The sequence below is a fragment of the Monomorium pharaonis genome, chromosome 9 (genome assembly GCF_013373865.1).
Source record: "Monomorium pharaonis isolate MP-MQ-018 chromosome 9, ASM1337386v2, whole genome shotgun sequence".
NCBI lineage: Eukaryota > Metazoa > Arthropoda > Insecta > Hymenoptera > Formicidae > Monomorium > Monomorium pharaonis.
The window spans coordinates 12,310,748-12,333,506 of NC_050475.1; the positions used below are offsets into that span (position 1 = coordinate 12,310,748).

The following is a 22,759-nucleotide window of genomic DNA, read 5'->3' on the forward strand; positions in this document are numbered from 1 at the left end:
AGGGAGGGAAGAAGGGCGTTCCAGCGATTTCCCGATGAATGTTTCAATATCGTTGAAAGCCTGCTCTAGAGCTTGCTGTTGTTTCCTTAAGATTCTTTCGCGTTTCCTTCGACCGGCACGGTGACGTCTCTTTGTTATCTACAACGAAAACGAGAAAATGCTTTATTAAGCGATGGACGCTTAGCTAAGCATTTTATTTCGGTGAATTAGGGTCGCCGGGTATACTTGTGCTCGTATTGTAAACTTAACTTATTTCGCTGGCAAGCGATTGAACGCTGCTGGCGGAATTTACGTTCTGCTTATTTCGCTGGCAAGCGATGAGTGAGTCCCAGATGCGCACTGTAATAAACGGACACAGCAAGCTGAGTGAAACGGACACAGTAACAAACGGACACAGACCAAACGGACACAGTAATAAACGGACACAGTGCGAAACGGACACAGTAACAAACGGACACAGTGCGAAACGGACACAGACCAAATGCGCACAGAGCGAAACGGACACAGTGCGAAACGGACACAGACCAAATGCGCACATTGCACATGCGCACAGACCAAATGCATACACGGAAAATCGCAAACCCATGTGATGCAGTGAATGCTTTGCACGCACACATACACACACGCACACACGGGGGGGTGCAAGGGGGGCCTTTGGCCCCCCTCCCGCACCCACCCCGTCCAAGTCGCTAACCTATGTGGACTTTACTCTGCTTGCAATGTACATGGATTGCATTTGGTCCGTGCAGTGTGCGCATGTGCAGTGTGCGCATTTGGTCCGTGTGCATTTGGTCCGTGCGCATTTGGTCTGTGTCCGTTTCACTCAGCCTGCTGTGTCCGTTTATTACTGTGCGCATCTGGGACGCTCCCCAAGCGATTGAGCGCTCGCTGGCGGGATCTACGTTGTTGGAGCACGAGTATTCCGGGTTTCCAAATCTACCGGTAACGTTTAATATTTACTCACTGTAGCGCGGGGTACCGAATCCATAGTGGGTGGCTGGAGCAGAGGGAATGATTTCTGCTGGAATTATTTTGTGGTTGGTTAGAAAATGATCGGAAGGTTTACCGGGCAACAAATTTCTTGATCCCTTCGTCCTTATTGGTATTATCGAAAGGATTTCTTGTTCTTAGTTATACAGCAAAGGTGCAATGCAATTTATAAAAATATTGAAAGGTGTCTTGTCGCGGGGAGTTAAAAACGTCGGCTCAAAATAGAAAGGTTAAAATTACTTACAAGTTACAACGTAGTTTGAGAGATTAACTTGGTCTCCCTTACGAAAAAAAACACTCTAATTTTGAGAGTTTAAAATTGAGTGTTAATACTCGATTTTGGGAGTTTACTCCCAAATTTAGGTGTATACGCTCAAATCTTGAGTATTTACATTAAAGATTGAGTGTTTATACTCGAACATTAAGTGTGTAATGTTCCCAATGATTGAGTGTTCATACCAAAGTTTGGATTTAGATACTGAATATTTGAAAGTATACTCTCAACATTTTGATATGACACTCAATAAATGAGTGTATACTTCCAACATAAAGTGTGAACACTGAAACGTTGAGGATGTACACTCGATCAACATCTATCGGTTGAAGGTATACATTCAATATTGAGTGTGCACTCTCAAACATTGGATTAGAAAATATTAAATAAAAATAAAAGCAAAAAAAGCAAGTTCAACCAAGATTAAAATTAATCCGCATTGATAGAAATGGACATAAAACGAATATCTAAAATAAACATTCAACTAAAGTGTTCAGCTGGCTTTAAGTATTAATTTGAGTATTACTTTCAACTTGGATGTTTGCCATCTAATTGGGTGTTAATTTCAGTGTTATTCTTAAATTTAGGATTAACATTAAAATTAACACTCAATTAAATGGTGAACATTCAAGTTGAGAGTAATAACAGTGTAACCGTGAATCCTGTATTCCTATTGGCTACGGATAGCCAGGATTCAAGGTTCGGGCGGCGGGCTCGAATAAGTGAGAAGACGGTGTGTTCGGTTTAATACTATGATTTATTATATAGAACAACTCCTACGCTAATATGTACAATGCCCTAAGCTACTATATACAATGGGTGGTCTCGCAATGCGAGATGTTCGTGTGTCGTGTGCTGCCGACTATGTCGCGGCATGCGCTCGTGTGCTTGCGCGTGATCGGTGCCCTGATTGGCTATGGCGGCGGTGCGTACGATCGGTGTCGGTGTGGTGCCTCGGTTGGCTACGGCGGCGTGCGTGCCGGTCGGTCGGCGCGGCGATTGGCGGCGGATGCGGTATCGGCGGTTGCGGTACGGTGGTACGTTGTGGCCTTAAGGCCTGACGCTAGCGGTGACCAGCCTGGGCTGCGTTCAGAAACTTTTGCCCAGGTAGAGTAGGAGTAGAGTAAGAGTTGACATCGGGTAAAGACCTATAATCAAAGATGCGCCAATGGCCCTCCACCATGACTGCTATCCACCATCTTGTACCCATACGGTAACTGGATGGGGGCTGGGGCCGGGGGCTGGGGCCGGGGGCTGGGGTCTGGGGGTGGGGTCTGGAGTAGTGGAGATAGTAAACAATGCGAGCCTGCTCCAAGTTGTACGCAGCCATATAACAGATGCAAATTTAATTTTTCTTGTTCTTCCTGAGTGTATCGTCAAAATATAGTGACCCTCGAGAGTGCAGAGATTGAATTACCTTATAATTTCTGACACATATTCCTTTAACCTATACTGCTCAACACAGAGCACTCTCCCCTCTTCTTCACCAAGCGTGGGTACGCAATGGCGGATAAACATGTTACTCAAGTGACCAATCAAAATTGTGTTCGCCATTGGCGAATCTTTGATTATAGGTCTTTAACATCGGGTTACTGTCGTTTATGAACGACGAAAGTAACATCACGGGTTAACATGGCGCTCTCCCATCAAGCATTGAATATAACGTGATTGAAGATAGAAAGGAAGAAAATGAGTGCATCCAGTAGCACAATCAATCAATCATCTTCAATTGCTACTAATATGACAGCACATCAGGAAAATAGTGTCCGTATCAAAGCTATTTCTTTTGTAATAGCACAAATCGCTGCTCAATCCGCTAATTATTGGACTATTATGAACTTTATGAAGGCATCAGAGGTAAGTTGTTATCTACAAAATAATGTAATAATATTAGTTAATTGACATATTAATGTCAATTTCGTTAACCCATTGTCATTATGATGTTAGGATTGACAAATTTCGACTTATGGAAAGCATTATACATTATATATATATACATATATAATGTTTGTGTAGTATTAGAAAGTCTTCATTTTTAATGGAACATTAACAATATAATTAAGAATGATAGTCTAATTTTAAGTAACATTAAAGCAAATGATTATATTTAAGTACAGCCTAATAGACTTACTATACATATATCGTAATTAATAAATTAGTAAGTAATCTTTAATAATTTTTGTTTACTTTAATCAAGCGATGTATGATGATTGAATTTAAGGAGGATGATGACGAAGAGGAATTGTTTTGCCTTGTAGCATTAAAAAAGGGAAACACGCCAACACGCATTACTGGATATATTGACAATGTGGTGTTGAATTACACGTCTGTTCAATTCCAACAACATTTCAGAGTACCACTTTATACTTTTGAGAATTTGCTACAAATGATTGGATGTATGCTAATAGGTGATGATAATCGACAGGGGCGTCCAATGATAGATCCTCGGAAGCAATTACTCTCAGTAATTTGGCTTCTTAGTACACCAGACTCATATAGGTATTTATTTATGGTATTTTATTGATATTTTATTTATGCAGACAAAAATTATAAAAGAAATAAATAGTTGGCAATGTTAGATCACGGAATGTTTAAATGGATTTCTGTAAGGACACTGCTTGAATTGGCACATAATTTACTTTACAGTTTCGCATAAGCTGCAAAACATCGCAGAAATATTGTGATATTGAAACGAATAAAGCTCCTTATATCTTTCCTATTTTTAGTTTTCTGTAAAAAAACATTGTTATGCTCCAAAATATTGATTAGACACAATTTTTTTTTTTTAGGTCTATTGGAGATCGATTCAACATGGCAAAGTCTTCATTATCAGCATCATTCGTTCGAGTGGTTACAGCGTTATGCAGAATTGCACACCGAATCATTAAATGGCCTAAACGAGCAGAAATAGAGGAAATCAAAGAGAAGTTTCAAAAACTTTCGCATATTCCGGATGTACTTGACGTGATTGACGGAACATATATCCCTATTAAAGCTCCGAAAATAGATCCAGAGGTTTACATAAATCGGAAATGTTTTTATGGCATTACTCTGCAAGCCATCTGTGAGCCATCGTTGAAATTTATAGATTGCTTTGCTGGCTATCCAAACTCTGTAAGCGATGTCAGAATATTTCGTAACTCGGATATCTATGCACAAATAAGAGCTGAACCGCAAGCTTACTTCCCAAATAAGGAATTTTTGTTAGGAGACAAGGCCTACCCTGTACTTACCTGGCTTATTCCCTCGTATATCGACAGGGGAAACACTACCGAAATTCAAAAGCACTTTAATGGAAGTTTGGCAAGCACTAGACAGGTGATTGAGCGATCTTTTGCATTACTGAAAGGTCGTTTTAGAAGATTAAAATATCTGGACATGAATCGTACTGATTTGATACCTGCTACGATATTAGCATCATGTGTTTTGCACAATATATGTATTGATCATGATTTATTTATAGAAGAATATGTCATTGAGGGTATGAACAATGATCACTAAGATGCAGAGCCGATCAATCCGATACATCGAGCTGTGCCTGGTAAAAATAATGGGCATCAGAAAAGAAACGAATTAGCCGAATTATTGTATTACCGAGTCTAGCTGATATAGAAATAAACTACTCGTTTTTATACTATTGTATGACGTATTCTATGAATAAGAAAACAAATATTGTGTAAATAATTGGCGTTGAGACATTGCTGCACCCCTTTATAATAAAATATTCAATGTCTTTTTTACGAAATAAAAATATGTATTTGGTCAATGAAATTCGTTAATAGTTTGGTACATCACACTATTCCAGTCCAGTGTAACATACAATACAATATTACTTGCAATAACGCAGTTTTTAAACTCACATAACAAATTATGTATATAATACATTTAAACAAAAATAAAAAGATGATAATTCTAATCTTAAACTAACCCAAACACCAAATATAAATGCAATATAACGTGGGAGTAACATGTAATGTAACAGATGTTACACTTTATTTATATTATAGTTACGAAACTTTACTACATATATGTGATGTAACAAAGTTATGAAGCTATAATATTACTCCGTTATTTGTATGTTACAATAACCGAACAGTGATGTAACCACAATGTTGCGTGATTACACAACAATTGTTTTATTTATGTTATATGGATATTATAAAATTTGAATCTTGTGAGACTCTAACCTCAATCGCACAACGTACATCTCGTGCTATTAGGCGCGCTTTCCGCTAGTGGATGCTATAATGACGAAAGAGAGACGTTGTTTTCTTGCAACTTGACTTTAATCAGGTAATCCTTTATGTTTTTTAAGTCAACATTTATTAAAGATTATATAAAAAGGTGTAGAAAATGTTGCTGCATTTAATTAACATATATTATTTTTATGTATAATATACATCATAAATAACTTATTATAATCTTTCCTACATGTTTTGTAGGTTATGTTTAGTCAGCAACAACATAATAGATTTATAAGTTATAACCGCCTTTATATATTTTTTATTTTTGATACTACATGTTAATTCGATACAACACATGTATTATTGACGTACATTGATAATTATACATTTTAGATCCATCATACAATTTCGACAAAATTGTATACGCTGCTTATTCGATGCATTTTTGCACAAAATGAACAAAAAAGTATGGCAGATAAAAGTTCTACTCCATCTTGCGAAGCAATAAATTTATCGTTAAAGTTAAAACTAACAGATATGTATATTATCAAACCTATTATTGACAAAATACATAGCGATATGTTTCCTGTTTTGATCCGCACAACTACATATTTTTATATTTAAATAATGTATTTCTTAAGTAAATTTAAAGATAATTTATTATTTGGGCTGCTAGTTTTACATACATTTCTAGTTACAAAAGTCACCTAGCATATGTGTAAATCATGCAATATATAAAGGCAGTTATAAACTTATAAATATAATTTATAAAGACGTATCATATTAAAACTAATTTTATATTACAGGATTCTGCCAATTATTCTTACATCATTCGGACAACTGTTCTTCTTAAAATTTAAAAAAACGTAAAGAATAACTGAAATTTATAAAAGCTGAAGAAATTTTCACAAGGATTAGAACAGGTAAGAATAAATTATAGCCATTATATGTTTTTAGAATAAAACCCAGCAAATTAGAGATGGGAATAATCAAATGTTCCTTCTCAAGTTCCACTTTTGTGCACATTTCCAGATAATCATACGCACATCCACTAGTCATTCTTAAATTATTCTATAAATAAAAATATCTTATTTTGTCTTTCGTCTCATATATGCCTATTTTGTAGTCTTTCGTCTTATACATGCCTCAATTTACAAACAATTAAGTTAGAGAATCAAAAATATAAATAAAAATTCTGAATGTTATTATTGTGAATGTATGAAGAGAATTGTATTAATTAGAATAAATTCAATAAATTATTTCGGGAACAGAGTATTTAAATACTTACTTTTTAGTTTTTAATGTAACTAAGAGCTTTATCAGTATATTTCTGAGGCGTATATCTGGCTGACACAAAATGCATGACAGTTACTAAATGACTAAGACCTACAGATGATCCTTGACATTCATAAACATATTTCCTATATTACAGCCTGCGACTACATCATCGGCAGGTTAGTTGAGTGATATTAGTCTGTATACTTTGTTGTAATTGTTTCAGATCAGATTTCACGCTTTTTATTTATTTCAGTAATCTAAAAAAGATAGTTGTACGATACCTTTAAGAGCCACACAGTTGCAATACAATATTAAAATAAAATTATAACATTTGTCATTATTCTCTCCCTAGCCTGCCATAAGATAATGCCATAAAATAACATACTTGAAGAACTAGGAAGTACACCTTTAGATAATCCTTTTGATATGAATTGCTCTGTCAATTCTCTATACATATAATGGTTCGCTGAGCTAAAACAGGGATGAACTTTGGTGAATTTTTTATCAATAGCATACATCAGCTTACAAGAAAGAGAATTTTGGTGTAACAGCCAACAATTTTTTAATAATGTATTAATAAAATTTCTTACTGTTTCTCTTTAAAATTCGAATAATAAATATGATAATAATGATATGATAATCTCATCAAATTGCTTGTTCTTTATTAAATCTTTTGCAAAGGTTTTCTCGGAACAAGTTAGATTGTAATAGATACTTTCTCACACAAAAAATAAATTGTTCACTTCATCTTATAACTTTTTTAGTAAAATTATGTTATTTGATACCTTCAAGGTCCACATATTCTGTTCAGCACACTGTAAATTCCAAGCTGTGAGGTTGATCTCTCTTTTACATCTTTCTTTCCTTACTCGTCTACTCTTCTACTTTACGCTCAAACAGTGTTTCTTCCTCTCTTGCTTTTAATATAACTAAAAATAAAACAACACAAAGTATTCATCTTATCTCAGAATACTTACTCCATACAAAAAAATAAAAATTTTGTGAGACTTATCTGATTATACAATCCATAGTGTTAGACTAAACTTTAAATTAAGCACAGCTGTATTTCCCTTCACGATGTAAAATATGCAAATTATGCATAAAACTGAAAACTGACTCGCTACTAACCTCGCACACATCATCATGTTGCGGCGTTGCGCGTGCAGACGCGTGCACTGGCGTGCAAAATAGCGAGATGCGTACATGCGCATGACAGTTCATTCGTACCAATCCGAATATTCTAAATACGTATTTAATATTCTATATATGTTTAGTGTATTGGTGAGCGTTATATAATATTATTTATTACTTTCTTTTTACAGAAAACTGAACTTAAATGGAAGCGCTTGCACTCTCATGTCACTATCATGTCCTGACAATTTCGGATTTTATAAAACTATAGGAGATGTTGTGATTGACGTTGAGATTGTGATTGACATCTGGAGCAGAGCTATAATTTTGTTTAACATTACGTGAAGTTTATTTAATGTTTTTCTCTTATTTTCCCTCGTTTTTTGTTTTTAAAAGTTATTTTTAAAATATTTTACTAATAATCATAAAGTATAATATGTATATATTTGTTTAAATATAAGCAGAGAAGAACCTGAGAGCGGCCACCGCGGCCTTTTTCGTGCGACCGATATTTGACTAGCATCAGCACCAAACGTGGATGTAAAGTCTGTTTTACATTAATCGCAAGCAGCTAGTTGTGACTTGACATCCAATAGGCGCTTAGTTTCTAGTTAAAGCTCGACATTTATTGGGTGTTGCAAATTGCAACTGGCGACTGCAATTAATGTAGAACGGGCTTTACATCCACGTTTGGCGCTGATGCTAGTCAAATATTGGTCGCACGAAAAAAACCGCGGTGGCCGCTCTCAGGTCCTCTCTGATATAAGCTTATTTTGTTGATAAATATGTGTTAAATATATTAAGAAGTTTATTAAAAAGACTATTTTTAATGTTATCTTTTTCCTTCATAATTATATCTATTCTTTATAATTTTAGCACTTATAATTTCCAGGAAGTCAAATTCTTAAATTACTTTTACATAAAACAACGAAATTGCATTCAAAGAGTATTTTTTGTTTTATGTGAAATTAATTTAAGTACTTGACCTCCTGGAAATTATGTGCTAAAATATATACATGTACATATATAACAACACTGTATTTTTTATAACAGCAATATAATAGTTCATATTACCATTACAAAACATCTTGGTTATGGTTATCTAACAGTTCAGTTCTATGTTATATTTGTGTTATATAACTACAACATCACATGAGTGGGAAATTATAACTAACATGAATGTTACATGTAACGTTCATGTAATATTATCTGTTACATTCCGTTTTATTGCAGCAATGTAATGGTTATATATTGGTGTTTGCTGGATAACAATAAAATAGAGAGATTACAAATTTAATTTTTAGAACAAACGAAAAAAATAATTACCAATGAATTATTAAGGCTGTAATAAAAACTAAATTGCTTAATGACATTCTAGTCTATAGGCCTATCTAGACAAATTTGCATAGCTGCATAATTGTATGCATAAAGAAATTTATTCAATTAGATTTCTATCATAAGGACGCGCATAAAATTGGATTTTTTTGTACATATGGTTATGCATCTATGCAAGTTTGTCTGGCTAAGCCTTAATACTTCAAGCTATTGCACCATATCCGTGCAACATATAATATAATATCACTTTTTTAATGTTAAAGTTTTAAATCGCAGATAATATCACTTTGCAATTACATCGTTTGCAATTAACATAACAAACATAAAATATGTAAGACAACATCTTGAAACAAAAATACATCTAATCTCACATGTTAAACATTTTTTCCATGTCGTGTCTCATGTATCACTTAAGACATAAAGTTCTGAAATTCACGTAACAAATAGTTAAATACTATCGCCTGTAGCCACTGAAGTGATTTTATAAGTTTCAATATATAATAAGTGTAGCTAATCGAGTCGTAAGAAAAGTTCTTTATAGGCAAGCACTGATTTTTTTGTCGATGATGTAGGAAGCAATCCTCTTGTATAATTGCACTTAAAAGCTTTTTCCACTCTTCCTGTGGATTTCTCAACCATGACAATAACTTGGGCTTAAGACTGTTTGTAATGTCTCTGAAGAAAAAAAGAGAATTATAAATCAAGATCAGAGATGGGTGGCAGCAAATACTTTTGTCTCCAAATTACATATTCAATTACATATTACTTTTATAATTTGTAATTGAAATCCATTTAATTATCCATTATTTTCAGCATTTGTAATTAAGTTTCATTTAATTACTCATTATTTTGAGCATTTGTAATGGATGTCCAAAGTAATTAAATTACACTATTGTAATGTAATTACATTTGTGTGATTTAATTACATTTGCGTGATTTAATTACATTTGTGTAATTTAATTATATTTGTGTAATTTAATTACATTTGTGTAATTTAATTACATCTGTGTAATTTAATTACATTTTAATTTTTATTCGAATTGAGTTAACGACAAAGAGAACGTGAGAGTACTGTACATACTGCAAAAATAATATATTGTGTGTCTAGCGGAGAAAGCGACATTTTTTAGACGAGCGTGAAGTTTGCCTTCTGCTTGGGCGGCAATCATACGAGTCTGAAAAAAAAGCTTTCTCCCATGCATAAGATATTTTTCATAAGTTATGAACTTATGTTAACTCAATTCGAATAAAAATTAAAATGTAATTAAATTACACAGACGTAATTAAATTACATAGATGTAATTAAATTACACAAATGTAATTAAATTATACAAATGTAATTAAATTACACAAATGTAATTAAATTGCACAAATGTATAAATAAATTACACAAATGTAATTACATTACAATAGTGTAATTTAATTACTTTGAACATCCATTACAAATGTTTAAACAAATTAGTAATTCAATGGTGTTTAATTATAAATGTTCAAAGTAATGTGTAATTAAATCACATTTAATTATTCATTGTTTTGAGCATTTGTAATTTGGTAATAGTCAATTACAAATTCGCCCATCTCTGATCAAGATACATCCAAGCAAATTCTTTTGAGACCTAAAATAATTTATGTTAATATTCAGAAATATATATATTTTCAGAAAATAAAAAGTCATTTTTGTTTATCTTCGTTGCTTACTTTCTGGCTGCGACGACGCTCCATGGTTGTTTGATCGACGCGCAAGAATTTGGAGTGAATAGAGAAAGAACTTGGCTAACTACACTTATTATATATCGAAACTTATAAAGTCACTCCAGTCAGTCTTGGTAGTCAGTCATCGTTGTACTACAATTTCTTGATAAGATTGTCCATTGAATTAATCAAGCGATCAGTTTGTTCTTTGTAAACAGCTAATAATCTCTCTTGCCTGAGATCTTGCTGTGTTGACTTGTGTTCTATTGCCTTCTTCATCTCGTCGACAGCGTTCTCAAATTTCGTTTTTTTTTCTTTATTTTGCGTAGGCGTTGCTTCAACACGTTTTCTCTTTTTTACGTCATTGATAGACGCTTCGTTTTCATCACTGTCATCTTGAAATATGACATTATCATTGACTGCCTTAAGAATGTCCAATGACGCTGATCCTCTTGTCGCAGAGGCTAATGCAACTGGTTCGACATTTGGCTTTTGCCCAAATATTTCGTGAAATATATCAAAGTAGTCAAATCGTAAAGGCGGTGTTCCAGTTTGCTTAGATTTCATATTGTCGATTTTGGCGTGGTATCGATTTTTTAAATTTTTAAACTTGTTCTCGCACTGCTTATGCGTATATAAGTAGCCGTTCATGTGCAAATTAGACGAAATCTTTTTCCATATCTTGGTATGCCCTTTAGTATTTGTCCGGAAGGTTTTGGCATGATCTTTGTACTCAGCCATTAAAGCTGTAATAGCATTGGAAGACCAATTTACTTTTTCGTTGGTAGGGTCTTCTTTGCTAGCATTCCCCAAGGGCCCCGAGTTACAATAATCGTCTCGTCTTGATGTTGCAACTGCTTCAATGTGATGATGCTCCTGCCATTGCACGGTGGATTGCACCTGGCTGCTTGGGAATTGAGTGTTTGATGGAGAAAGAAATGTTGAATTTTGCTCTTTCAAAGATTGCTTACATGGTTTGTTTATCAATCCCTCAAGTAGCTTTACGTACATGACAGTTTGGTCTGAAATTGAATAGAGAAGAATTATTAGAAGCTCTCTATAATGAAGTGTACAGTGCGGAACAAATTTCAAAGTATTAGAAATTTACCATATGAATCCACTAATACTTTTTTCAGTCACAGTTGCAGTTTGCCATTACAATTATTAAGGTATGGTTAATTAATAGTTGAATTTTATATAATATCAATAGTCTAAAGCTAATCGCTTATATAGTCACCTATACAGACTTGAAATGTCTTTTTTCTATTATATAAGCCATCGATATGAAAGTAATTCTGTTAACTTCTATCAGCTTCTATGTCAACTTACCTGCCGTATTTTGAACGAGGACTAACCCGTCCTTGTTGAAAATTTTATTTCCTTTTTCATCGGTCACAAATATGATTTATTGTTTGTTTTCAGACATTTTTCCACAAAAGTATGACATTCGTTAGAGCTCAATGTCGAAACGAAATTAATGTATCCCTTTTTGTTCGCCAGTTCTTGTAAATAACTTTAACCTAAAGGCGTGTTTCGAGAACATGCGTTATGTGCGCATGTCGAGTAATTTCTACCTACCTCCTCGACGTGGGTAGAAATAGTTAACTCGAAAGTTGACTCAAGCGTATTTCTGAACGCCACAATGGGTCAACTCGGGCGTTTCTGAACGCCTCGAGTTAACTAGAGTTAACTCGAGTAAGGTTTCAGAACGCAGGCCTGGCCATCGGTGTAGCGGCGCGTGAGGGCCACCGCACAAACTTTTCCATAACGCGTTATGTTACGTTAAGTACTCCATACAAACCTAAGTTGTACTTAAAATTTAACTTAAATCAACGCACAAAGAAATCCTTAACGTAAGAACTTAAGAACTTACGTTAAGGATTTCTTTGTGCGTTGATTTAAGTTAAATTTTAAGTACAACTTAGGTTCGTATGGAGTACTTAACGTAACGTAACGCGTTATGGAAGAGTTTGTGCGGTGGCCCTGAATCGGCGCGGTCGTCGGCGCGATGCCCGGTATCAGCTGCTCGACGCATCAGCTGATCGGTCGACACTGTCGTTTAATCACCCCGCGTGGGTGACGGATCGCGGTGCCGGTTTCCCCCCTCAGTGCGGGGTACCCGGGTAAGGCGACGCGTGCGACCACTCAATGCGTGGTCGAGAGCTTAGGTGCGGGACGTGTTACTGAGTTGCCGCTCGGTACGCGGTCAGGAAGGCACTCACTGCGTGCCGGGAAGGATTCGTGTTTCGAGGTTATGGCGCTCAATGTGCGCGTTAGGAAACCTGGCTTACTGCACCAGGAGGCACGGTCTGCTCAATGCGCGAACCGGGGAAGCTCTGACTCCTGTCGCGAGTGGAGGGTTTATATACCCTCCACTCGGCGGCGAGGGAAATAGGGAAGAGCGGAGGGAGCGCGCGAGGTAGGGGTAACGGCCCTACCTCCGTTCTAGCGGCAGCGGGGGAACGGCTCGTTACAACAGTCTAAAAGTAAATTAAAAAGCGAACACTCAAGTTGAGTGTTTACACTGAATTGAGTGTTTACCCCTTGTCCCAAATTATACTCAACTTGAGTATTTTTTTAAGTGTTATTTTAAGTGTTTTTTTCCATAAGGGTTGAGAATTCCCAACGCTATGTTCGTTTACTCCCAGCTAGAAGTAGTTGGAGATCGATCAAATAGGTGCATTTAGTGCAAATAGCAACGAAATATCTTGACAGGCGATAACGTACGCACGTGTTTTATATAACTTATACCTACGATTGTTGAAATTTAGTAAATTCAAGGTAATCCTTTTCCTTTATTTAATAACACTTAAATTTAATGTAAAACAAAGTAAATGTAAAATAACATTATTAATAAATAAAAAGCAAGAAATAAGAGGAACATTAAAATTCTCTTAATATCTTTTATTGTTTGTGTGGTTGTGACGCATACATAAAATTTAACAAATTACTTGAAATAAAATATTTTTTTAATGCAAATTCATAAATTATTATTTTTCGTAAATTAACTAATCAATATTAAAAATTACTTGATATATAAATAATTATTTAATATAATGTATTTACAAGCTCTTTCTTTTCGTATTGTTGAACAAGAAACAGAAGTCAATAAAAAAAATATACAAATTTAATCAACATTATTATTATTATGGAAGTTATTATTGAAGAATATTTTACTCGAACACATGTTTGATTCTTCTAGTATAGTTTATCGTCTAGTAACAGTGATGACGACGATGAAGAATTACAAAATATCTTGTTCAGATAATAACACAGATGAAAGGAGAAACGTACCAAAAATACAAAATTATTTAAAACACATTGTAGCAATTAGATTATAATACATGAAGAATTATCAAACTATTATTCGCATACGGCTGTACCTTCTATTTTTGCTACCTGGGCATAAACGGTCACAACCATACATTATAATAAAAAATATTAATAAAATTTAATGTTCCTTTCATTCTTTGCTTTTTATTGATTAATAATGTTAAACTTTATTTTTAATTTAAGTATCATTAAACAAAAAAAAAACATTACCTTGAATTTACTGATGAATTTTGGTTATATAAAACATATGCATACGTTATCCCGCCTGACAAGATATTTCATTGCTATTTGCACTAAATGCACCCATTTGATCGGTCTCCAACTACTCCCAGCTGGGAGAAAACGAACGCAGAGTTGGAAATTCTCAATACTATCAACTCAACCTTTTTTCCCAACACCAGCCAAAGCTATTTTCGAACGTACTCAATAGTGACAATTAAAGACTGACGCAAAAATTAGAGAATTAGTGACTTAGTGATGGACAAGAAATGACTGACAAGAAATGACAAAAAAGTGACTTGAAAATTTAAAGAAGAATGACGCTCTGGCCTCTGTGCGCTGATTTAAATAGGACGCGGACAAAGGGATCAAGCAAAATCAGCGCTGCGTTCAGCGGCCGCTAGCGCTCCAGAGTGGGGAACACGCGCGAAGCGCAAGGGTCGGTAAGAGTGGGAGTCATTCGACGACTTGGCGGCAACCGAATTTCGAGGACCGCTGATAAAAAGCGTGAAACCATCTGCACGTGTGCTCCGCCGGATATCTCGTCTAGCATTTCACAAATAGGTCCGGAATAAATTTCGTTAAATATTAATTTCATAAACAGGATCCTACCGATTGTGAAACGTCTAGCTATGGTCCACCTTTGTGATAACTGATCTTTTGACGCGCAGTCAATATTATCCGAATATTATGCGGATTAATTTCATAACCGGGTTTGTCGTATTATATTTTTGAGGCGCGACATCCTCGTCACCGTCGCGTTGATAACAAATTTTATTCCTTCGATCTGTTATTACAGTGGCGTCTTTTGGATCATGCGAATCTTTAAGAATTTAATTTCGTTGACGAAATATCATTTCTCTCTTAATAACAGATTTTAGATCTAGCGGTGCACGTGTAGAGAGCCTTTACAAATATCCGGTTCTCTTATTTATCTTAAAGTTAATTAATCATTGATAAACTCATAAGCAATACTGATGGTAAAGATATTAACAAGAATAAGAATTTAGGATTTTAAATAATTCGATTGCCTATGCGTTCGTGCCAAGAAGACAGTTAAAATATATAATATTAGATATAACTTACAGTGTATGTATATATAATATTGATATGTGGTTTTGATATATCCCAGTGAACACAGTAATATAATAACAATGTAACAGCAATGTAACCGAATATAACAGGTTACATCACTCTGACGTAACTTCACGTAACTTACATACAAGTTACAATTTCCGACTCAGCAATATAACATGTTAAATAAAATGTTATATTGCTGAGTCGGAAATTGTAACTTACTTACATATCTAACCGTCACATAACAGTTACATGCGTTTCGTTTCACACATGATACGCATATCCTGTTTCTGAAAATGATAACATAAAGAAACTTCTAAAAAATAACATAATGATGTTAGAATGTTAACCAATGCGCCGTTTTTTGAGAACAGAAAGATACCATGAAACTGATTTCTAAAAGATTTCTTAAATCGGATATCTTTAAACTGCAACTAGAGAAAAATAAAATAAAATAAAAATTTTATTTGTTTAAAATTATTTTTATCAACAGTACATACTAAATTTAGGAACAGTACATACAAATTTTTATTAATTAATTAAATTTAAATTATGTTATTTTATTTTATTCTTACTTGCCGCTGGTAGGTTTGGAACCCGGGACCTTAGGATGACGAACCTTGTACTCTATCTGCTACGCCAATTTGACTTATCGATATGGGTACTTGTTATTATCTACATATACCTATATGTTATAAACTGACGCAATTATATTATTTTTTATAAAAGCAATTAAATTTTGCAAAACATTAAAAATACATAGCATTAATTTATTTACTTATTAATTTTATTGTTAAACTTATTTTTTACCATAACTTTAATAATTTGATGGAAATTGCGATCTATTTAGCACTAATACTTTGAAGCATTCAAATGGTTAATTAGATGGTTAACTATATAGATTATATATTCTAAGAAAAATTGAATAGTACATTTATTATTTTGTTTTGTTCAGTACATGATGAATTTAGATTTTGTGCATTTTTTTGTGCGCAGTAATTGTAAACAAGCCGTGTTATTTTTAAAAACATTATCTTTATGATAATTTTTTTTTATATCAAATGGATCTCTCATTCAGGATTTCATTGTGTCTGCACTTAGATAATCAAACCTGCAAGAGCAGAATCTCACAACAAATCCACAGCCTACTGTGTCCTCACCAAGTTCGCGTTCCGCAGACAGAGACCGCATTCGACAGATCTGCTGCTTTTCTGACGCCAATACCTTACAAAAAAACACTACAAATAACACTTAAAAAAATACTCAAGTTGAGTATAATTTGGGACAAGGGATAAACACTCAATTCAGTGTAAACGCTCATCTTGGGTGTCTGCTCTTTAATTTACTTTTAATTAGAGTGTTACTCTCAACTTGGATGTTCACCATCTAATCAAGTGTTAATTTCAGTGTTAATTTTATATTTAAGAATAACACTAAAATTAACACTCAATTAGATGGCAAATATTCAAGTTGAAAGTAATACTCAATTATAATAATACTCAAAGCCAGCTGAACACTCTAATTGAATGTTTATTTTAGATATTTGTCTTATGCTCATTTTTACCAATGCAGATTAACTTTAATCTTGGTTAAACTTGCTTTTTTTGCTTTTGTTTTTATTTAATATTTTCTAATCCAATGTTTGAGAGTGCATACTCAATATTAAGTGTATACCTTCAACCGATAGATGTTGAGTGTACATCCCCAACGTTTCAGTGTTCACACTTTATGTTGGAAGTATTGAGTGTCATACTCACAAGGAGACCTTACGGGTCATGGGTCATCGATTCTTTTCATACTTATAGGATTTGAAGATCAGTACCCGGACTTCAATTTCCTAAAGCAGTACGATGCGCTTCTCAAAAATACTCGAGGAAATCGATTTTAAAGATTTCAGATATCTTTAAGTACAGAAAATTTTGACCTATCGTCAGAGCCGCTCGTAGCCGAGCGCACAGAGCTCTAATTCCGTAAGCGCGGAGTCGCTGGTTCGATTCTCGCTCTGTCCCCAATTTTTTTTTAATAAGTCAATGAAGTTTTTTTTAAGTCCTATATCTTAACATTTATCAAATTGAAATGCTAATTAATTATTAAATATTTATTCGTTATTTTTTAAATAAAAATTAACATCTTTTTATTTTTAATTACCACTTGCTTGAAAATGCGAATATTTATAATAAATTAAAATTTGGTACAAAAATGGAAAAGGTCTTATTGTTAAATGCAAAAATAATATGAATAAATAATATTCAGTTATTTTATCGCTTACATTTTACGCTGTATCTTTAACACGTTAGTCGGAGTTTACAAATCGAGTTTATTGTAAGTCGATCCTGATCGATCCCCATTCTCTCGCATCTAGTCGTGAACAAAGAACAGCCTTGCAAAAAGTGGGAGAAGTAAGGATTCCGAGAGAGCAGATGCAGTGCTATTCGTATTTTACCGTTAAATAAAAATAAAGAGATGTTAATTTTCATTTAAAAAATAACGAATAAATATTTAATAATTAATTAGCATTTCAATTTGATAAATGTTAAGATATAGGATTAATAAAAAACTCCATTGACTCTTAAAATTAGAGTGTTTTTTCCGTAAGAGTATGCTGTCAGATTTTGTCCAGCAGATTCCGTCTACAAAACACAAGCCCAATGCAGACACAGTAGGCCATGGATCCGCTGTGTGGGACTCTGCTTTTGCAGATTTGGTTATCTGGGTGATTTCTGAGTCAACTACGACGCATCATTCAATAACATTGATACGAGCGTGCCCAAATAGCACATGGACGTCCTCAGGACGTCCAGGACGGACTTCGTGAATATCCTGAGGACGTCCTGATTTTATCCCGGGACGTCCTCAGGACATCCTGAGGAATAGCAAACGAGCGCCACTTTTTAGTCCTCAGGACATCCTGAGGACAGTCCACCGGATGTCCTAAGGATACCATAGGATTTCCTCAGGACATCCTCAGGAATAGCAAACAATGACCACTTTTTGTTAGATTTTTTAGATTTTTTTTAGGATTTATGATAAATGTATCGATTTTTTATAAGAATTGAAACGTTTTTCAGAAAAATTTAAAAAATAAAAAATTCCGATTAATTAAAAAAATTTTTTTAATATTTCTAACAAGGAAACGGACAGAACTGTCCCTCACCGATTTTAATGAGCTTCGAATATGTTGTAGAACATAAGAAAATATTAGACCCATATTTTTTTTTATCTGCGTATCTCGACGTTTAGGGGTTGAAACCACCCCTCGAAAATAACGCATTTTTTTGTTTTTTGCGAATATCTTTGAAAATATAAGGTTTATGAAAAAATGTTTTATACAAAAGTTTTATGGCATTTTATACTCTTTACAACAGTATATTTATATTTTTTAAAAATTTCAAATTTTTTAATTTATCCCACCTCTACCCCTTTTTTTCAACATTTAAAAAATTTTGTAAGGACAAAAATTAAAGAGCATTAAAAGCCGAATCCACCCATATATAATAACATATGGGTTCTATCATTCTCAATTATTAGCAAAACGAGATAGTAATCTCGCACTATAGGTGCCGCGCTAGAAGTAGTGTTGCGTTATTTCTTTAGTCGCGTCACACTCAATAACTGCCTCTTCTGCGTATATTTTTATATTAAAACATAAATAAGGATTAATCTTAATTATATAATACGCAACGTATTACACAATATAAAGCATAAATGCATATATATAACAAAAGTAGCATATATATACGTATGTGCCTACGTACATTTTCATTGTTACAAATGCGAATATAAATTAATATGAAGCAAAATATTTTTTAACATTTAAAACTGCAAATACAATATAACAAATTATATAATATCAAGAGAAAAATATAAAACATAAACTGCAATAACTATTTGCATAATTATATTATTTACACTATATGCACGTAGCACGCTCTGATAATAAAGATAATATAAGTATATAAGTATGTAATTTAATTTAATTTGAAGTTTGAAAATACATATATACGGATATATATATACATTTTGCATACGACACGGACAAATAACTTTAATATCAGTGTTGATAGAGGGACCGGTTGTTTTCGCGCAAGCGCATCACGTGAGGCTTCAATAAAATATCTATTAGTAATAGGAAGGAGATCTTTGATCGTACATCTTGCACACGACGTATAAATATAGTAACAGTGATAGACGGATCGGTTGTTCTCGCGCAGGCAAGAGGCTTCAATAAAGTATCTATTAGTAATAGGAAGGAGATGTTTGGTCCCCATACAATTTTGCAAAAAATCTTACCAGTATTTATCAAATAAAATACAATATTTATAAATTATTCTATTTAATACGAGAAAATATACATGCGTGTTTAATATATGAAATGTGTTCACGTTTTTATAAATTTGCAAAAAAATTGTATGGGGATCAAATATCTCCTTTCTATTACTAATAGATGCTTTATTGAAGTCTCACGCCTGCGCGAGAACAACCGATCCGTCTATCACTGTTACTATATTTATACATTGTCGTGTGCAAGATGTACAATCAAAAATCTCCTTCCTATTACTAATAGATATTTTATTGAAGCCTCACGTGATGCGCTTGCGCGAAAACAACCGGTCCCTCTATCAACACTGATATTAAAGTTATTTGTCCGTGTCGTATGCAAAATGTATATATACATCCGTATATATGTATTTTCAAACTTCAAATTAAATTAAATTACATACTTATATACTTATATTATCTTTATTATCAGAGCGTGCTACGTGCATATAGTGTAAATAATATAATTATGCAAATAGTTATTGCAGTTTATGTTTTATATTTTTCTCTTGATATTATATATTTTGTTATATTGTATTTGCAGTTTTAAATGTTAAAAAATATTTTGCTTCATATTAATTTATATTCGCATTTGTAACAATGAAAATGTACGTAGGCACATACATATATATACTACTTTTGTTATATATATGCATTTATGCTTTATATCGTGTAATACGTTGCGTATTATATAATTAAGATTAATCCATGTTTATGTTTTAATATAAAAATATATGCAGAAGAAGCAGTTATTGAGTGTGACGCGACTAAAGAAATAATGCAACACTACTTCTAGCGCGGCACCTATAGTGCGAGATTACTATCTCGTTTTGCTAATAATTGAGAATGATAGAACCCATATGTTATTATATATGGGTGGATTCGGCTTTTAATGCTCTTTAATTTTTGTCCTTACAAAATTTTTTAATGTTGAAAAAAAAGGGGTGGGGAGTGGGATAAATTAAAAAATTTGAAATTTTTAAAAAATATAAATATACTGTTGTAAAGAGTATAAAATGCCATAAAACTTTTGTATAGAATTTTTTCATAAACCTTATATTTTCAAAGATATTCGCAAAAAACGAAAAAATACGTTATTTTCGAGGGGTGGTTTCAACCCCTAAACGTCGAGATACGCAGATTAAAAAAAATATAGGTCTAATATTTTCTTATGTTCTACAACATATCCGAAGCTCATTAAAATCGGTGAGAGACAGTTCTGTCCGTTTCCTTGTAAGTATTTTTAACAGTTTTCGAGAATTGAAAAAAAACTTTAACAACAAATTAAAAGTTCAAATGATTTCTACGATAATTTTCTAAGAGGAAAAAAACTATACATAGTATACATCCCGGGAAAAAATGTATATATTTAATTATACATAATTTTGTATAACTTTGTAGATCTAATTATGTATGGATTTTGACCTGATCTAATTAGATCTAATTAGATCTACAAAGTTATACAAAATTATATATAATTAGATATATACATTTCTTCCCGGGCAGAGAGAAAAGTTTTTTCGGATTTAATAAATTTTCTTAGAAAGGATTCGTTACCGAAGTTAAAATTTAGCCATGACAGCTAAGATGCGTCTTTAAGACGTAATAAAAAAATACATATGTCCCGAAAGCTCACTACGATAGCATAGGTTAATCCGGTTTCTATCACCGTGGGTGGTCTGCTTATGTAGCCTTTGGAGTGTAAATTGCATTAGGAGAAAGGTGCCGCGTGCGTCGCCTAGCGGCAATCCGCGAATTACATACTTTTTAAATTTATATAATATAGAATGTTAGGAATTTAATTACATTTACCATAATTGTGATTGCATCTATTATATAAAAATGGTTAATTCGATTGACTATTTCTATTTGATATTCTACTATATAATTATTTTAAATTATTATATTTATAGTAAAATACTAGACACTTTTCTCTCAGTGTATATGCACACATAATTAGATATAGTTATATGTTTTTAAATACAATTAGGTCAAATTTTTAATGGTTCCCATTTAATGGATCACATTTTTGTGGTAAATATGGTAAATTAAAATATATTTTTATGAATAGAAGATTATTTATTTATACTTGTATTTATTTACATAAACATTCTTATATAAAATATTTTATACTTATATAAAATATTTTATATATATAAAAATATTGCTCACATTTTGCAATAAAATAAATCAACATTATTAATAAAAAATTTTTTTAATTAGAATTTGTCTGAAATTATAAAATATTGTGGGTAAGTTTCGTATCTAGTGTACGTTACTCCCCACTCGAGATGTTCCACCGCGTGGAGCTTGTTGGTCGCCCTGAAAAGGGCGGTTTATCATGCGTCCTTATAAGGACGGTTGTCCCTCGTTGATCGATGCGACGAACTCTGCGTATAGGTCCTGTGGCTTCAGCTGAACCCTAGCGCTGTGGCTTTGCGTTTTCTTCTTGGGGGCCCGTGGAGTCCTGGGCTTTCCTGAAGGTGTGCTAGGCCAGGAGTCGTCGGAACCACCCGAAGTCTTAGCTTGAACGCTAACGTCAACCTTCGGTCGGGTTGGCGTAGTCTGCGTCTCCGTTGTGTGCTGCAGGTAACGGGGGGTCCGGTTGATCCGCTGAATCGGTGGAAGGTCCCAGGGAATTAATCTCCAGGGCAACTTTGTTTCCCCCGGGTCGAGTCTCGGTGTCCGCAGGTCCTGGATCCGGGATGCTGGTCGCTCCTCCGGCCGGGCCGGCCGGTGGTTCTTCCGTCTTCGCGGCAGGATGCTGCCGTTGAGCTCACTCCTCACGGGAGGCCCTGGGGAGAGCACACTCCCCGCAGGAGGCCCTGGTAAGAGCGCACTCCCCGAAGGAGGCCCGGGTAAGAGCACACTCCGATACGGAGGCCCTAAGTCGTCTCGGACGAGCACACTCCGAAAGGGAGGCCCGTCA

At 34.0% G+C, this 22,759-nt stretch overlaps 3 protein-coding genes and 1 long non-coding RNA gene across 7 annotated transcripts; 2 read left to right on the forward strand and 2 right to left on the reverse strand.

Moving 5' to 3' along the window:
• The first annotated feature begins 1,960 nt into the window (after positions 1–1,960).
• LOC118647303 lies at positions 1,961–2,915 on the forward strand. Its single transcript, XM_036291915.1, has 2 exons — positions 1,961–2,371; positions 2,839–2,915. The coding sequence occupies exons 1-2, from the start codon at positions 2,051–2,053 to the stop codon at positions 2,893–2,895; spliced, it is 378 nt and encodes a 125-aa protein (XP_036147808.1). The 5' UTR covers positions 1,961–2,050; the 3' UTR covers positions 2,896–2,915.
• Positions 2,783–5,187, forward strand: LOC105841027 (protein ALP1-like). Of its 4 annotated transcripts, XM_012688132.3 has the most exons (4): positions 2,783–3,121; positions 3,462–3,763; positions 4,054–4,582; positions 4,728–5,187. In XM_012688132.3, the coding sequence occupies exons 1-4, from the start codon at positions 2,954–2,956 to the stop codon at positions 4,749–4,751; spliced, it is 1,023 nt and encodes a 340-aa protein (XP_012543586.1). In that variant the 5' UTR covers positions 2,783–2,953; the 3' UTR covers positions 4,752–5,187. The 4 variants fall into 4 exon arrangements, with proteins under 4 accessions (XP_012543586.1, XP_012543585.1, XP_012543584.1 ...); XM_012688131.3 differs by having other exon boundaries at positions 2,785–3,121; positions 3,486–3,763; positions 4,054–5,187; XM_012688130.3 differs by having other exon boundaries at positions 2,812–3,121; positions 4,054–5,035.
• A 423-nt stretch (positions 5,188–5,610) lies between these two features.
• On the reverse strand, positions 5,611–7,505 carry LOC118647304. The gene is made up of 2 exons (XR_004964613.1): positions 6,737–7,505; positions 5,611–6,519 (listed from the first exon to the last, which is right to left on the reverse strand). It is a non-coding gene; the product is annotated as an uncharacterized LOC118647304 (long non-coding RNA).
• A 3,150-nt stretch (positions 7,506–10,655) lies between these two features.
• Positions 10,656–12,636, reverse strand: LOC105833352. The gene is made up of 2 exons (XM_012675043.3): positions 12,214–12,636; positions 10,656–11,906 (listed from the first exon to the last, which is right to left on the reverse strand). The coding sequence occupies exon 2, from the start codon at positions 11,893–11,895 to the stop codon at positions 11,038–11,040; it is 858 nt and encodes a 285-aa protein (XP_012530497.1). The 5' UTR covers positions 11,896–11,906; positions 12,214–12,636; the 3' UTR covers positions 10,656–11,037.
• Positions 12,637–22,759: the final 10,123 nt, after the last annotated feature.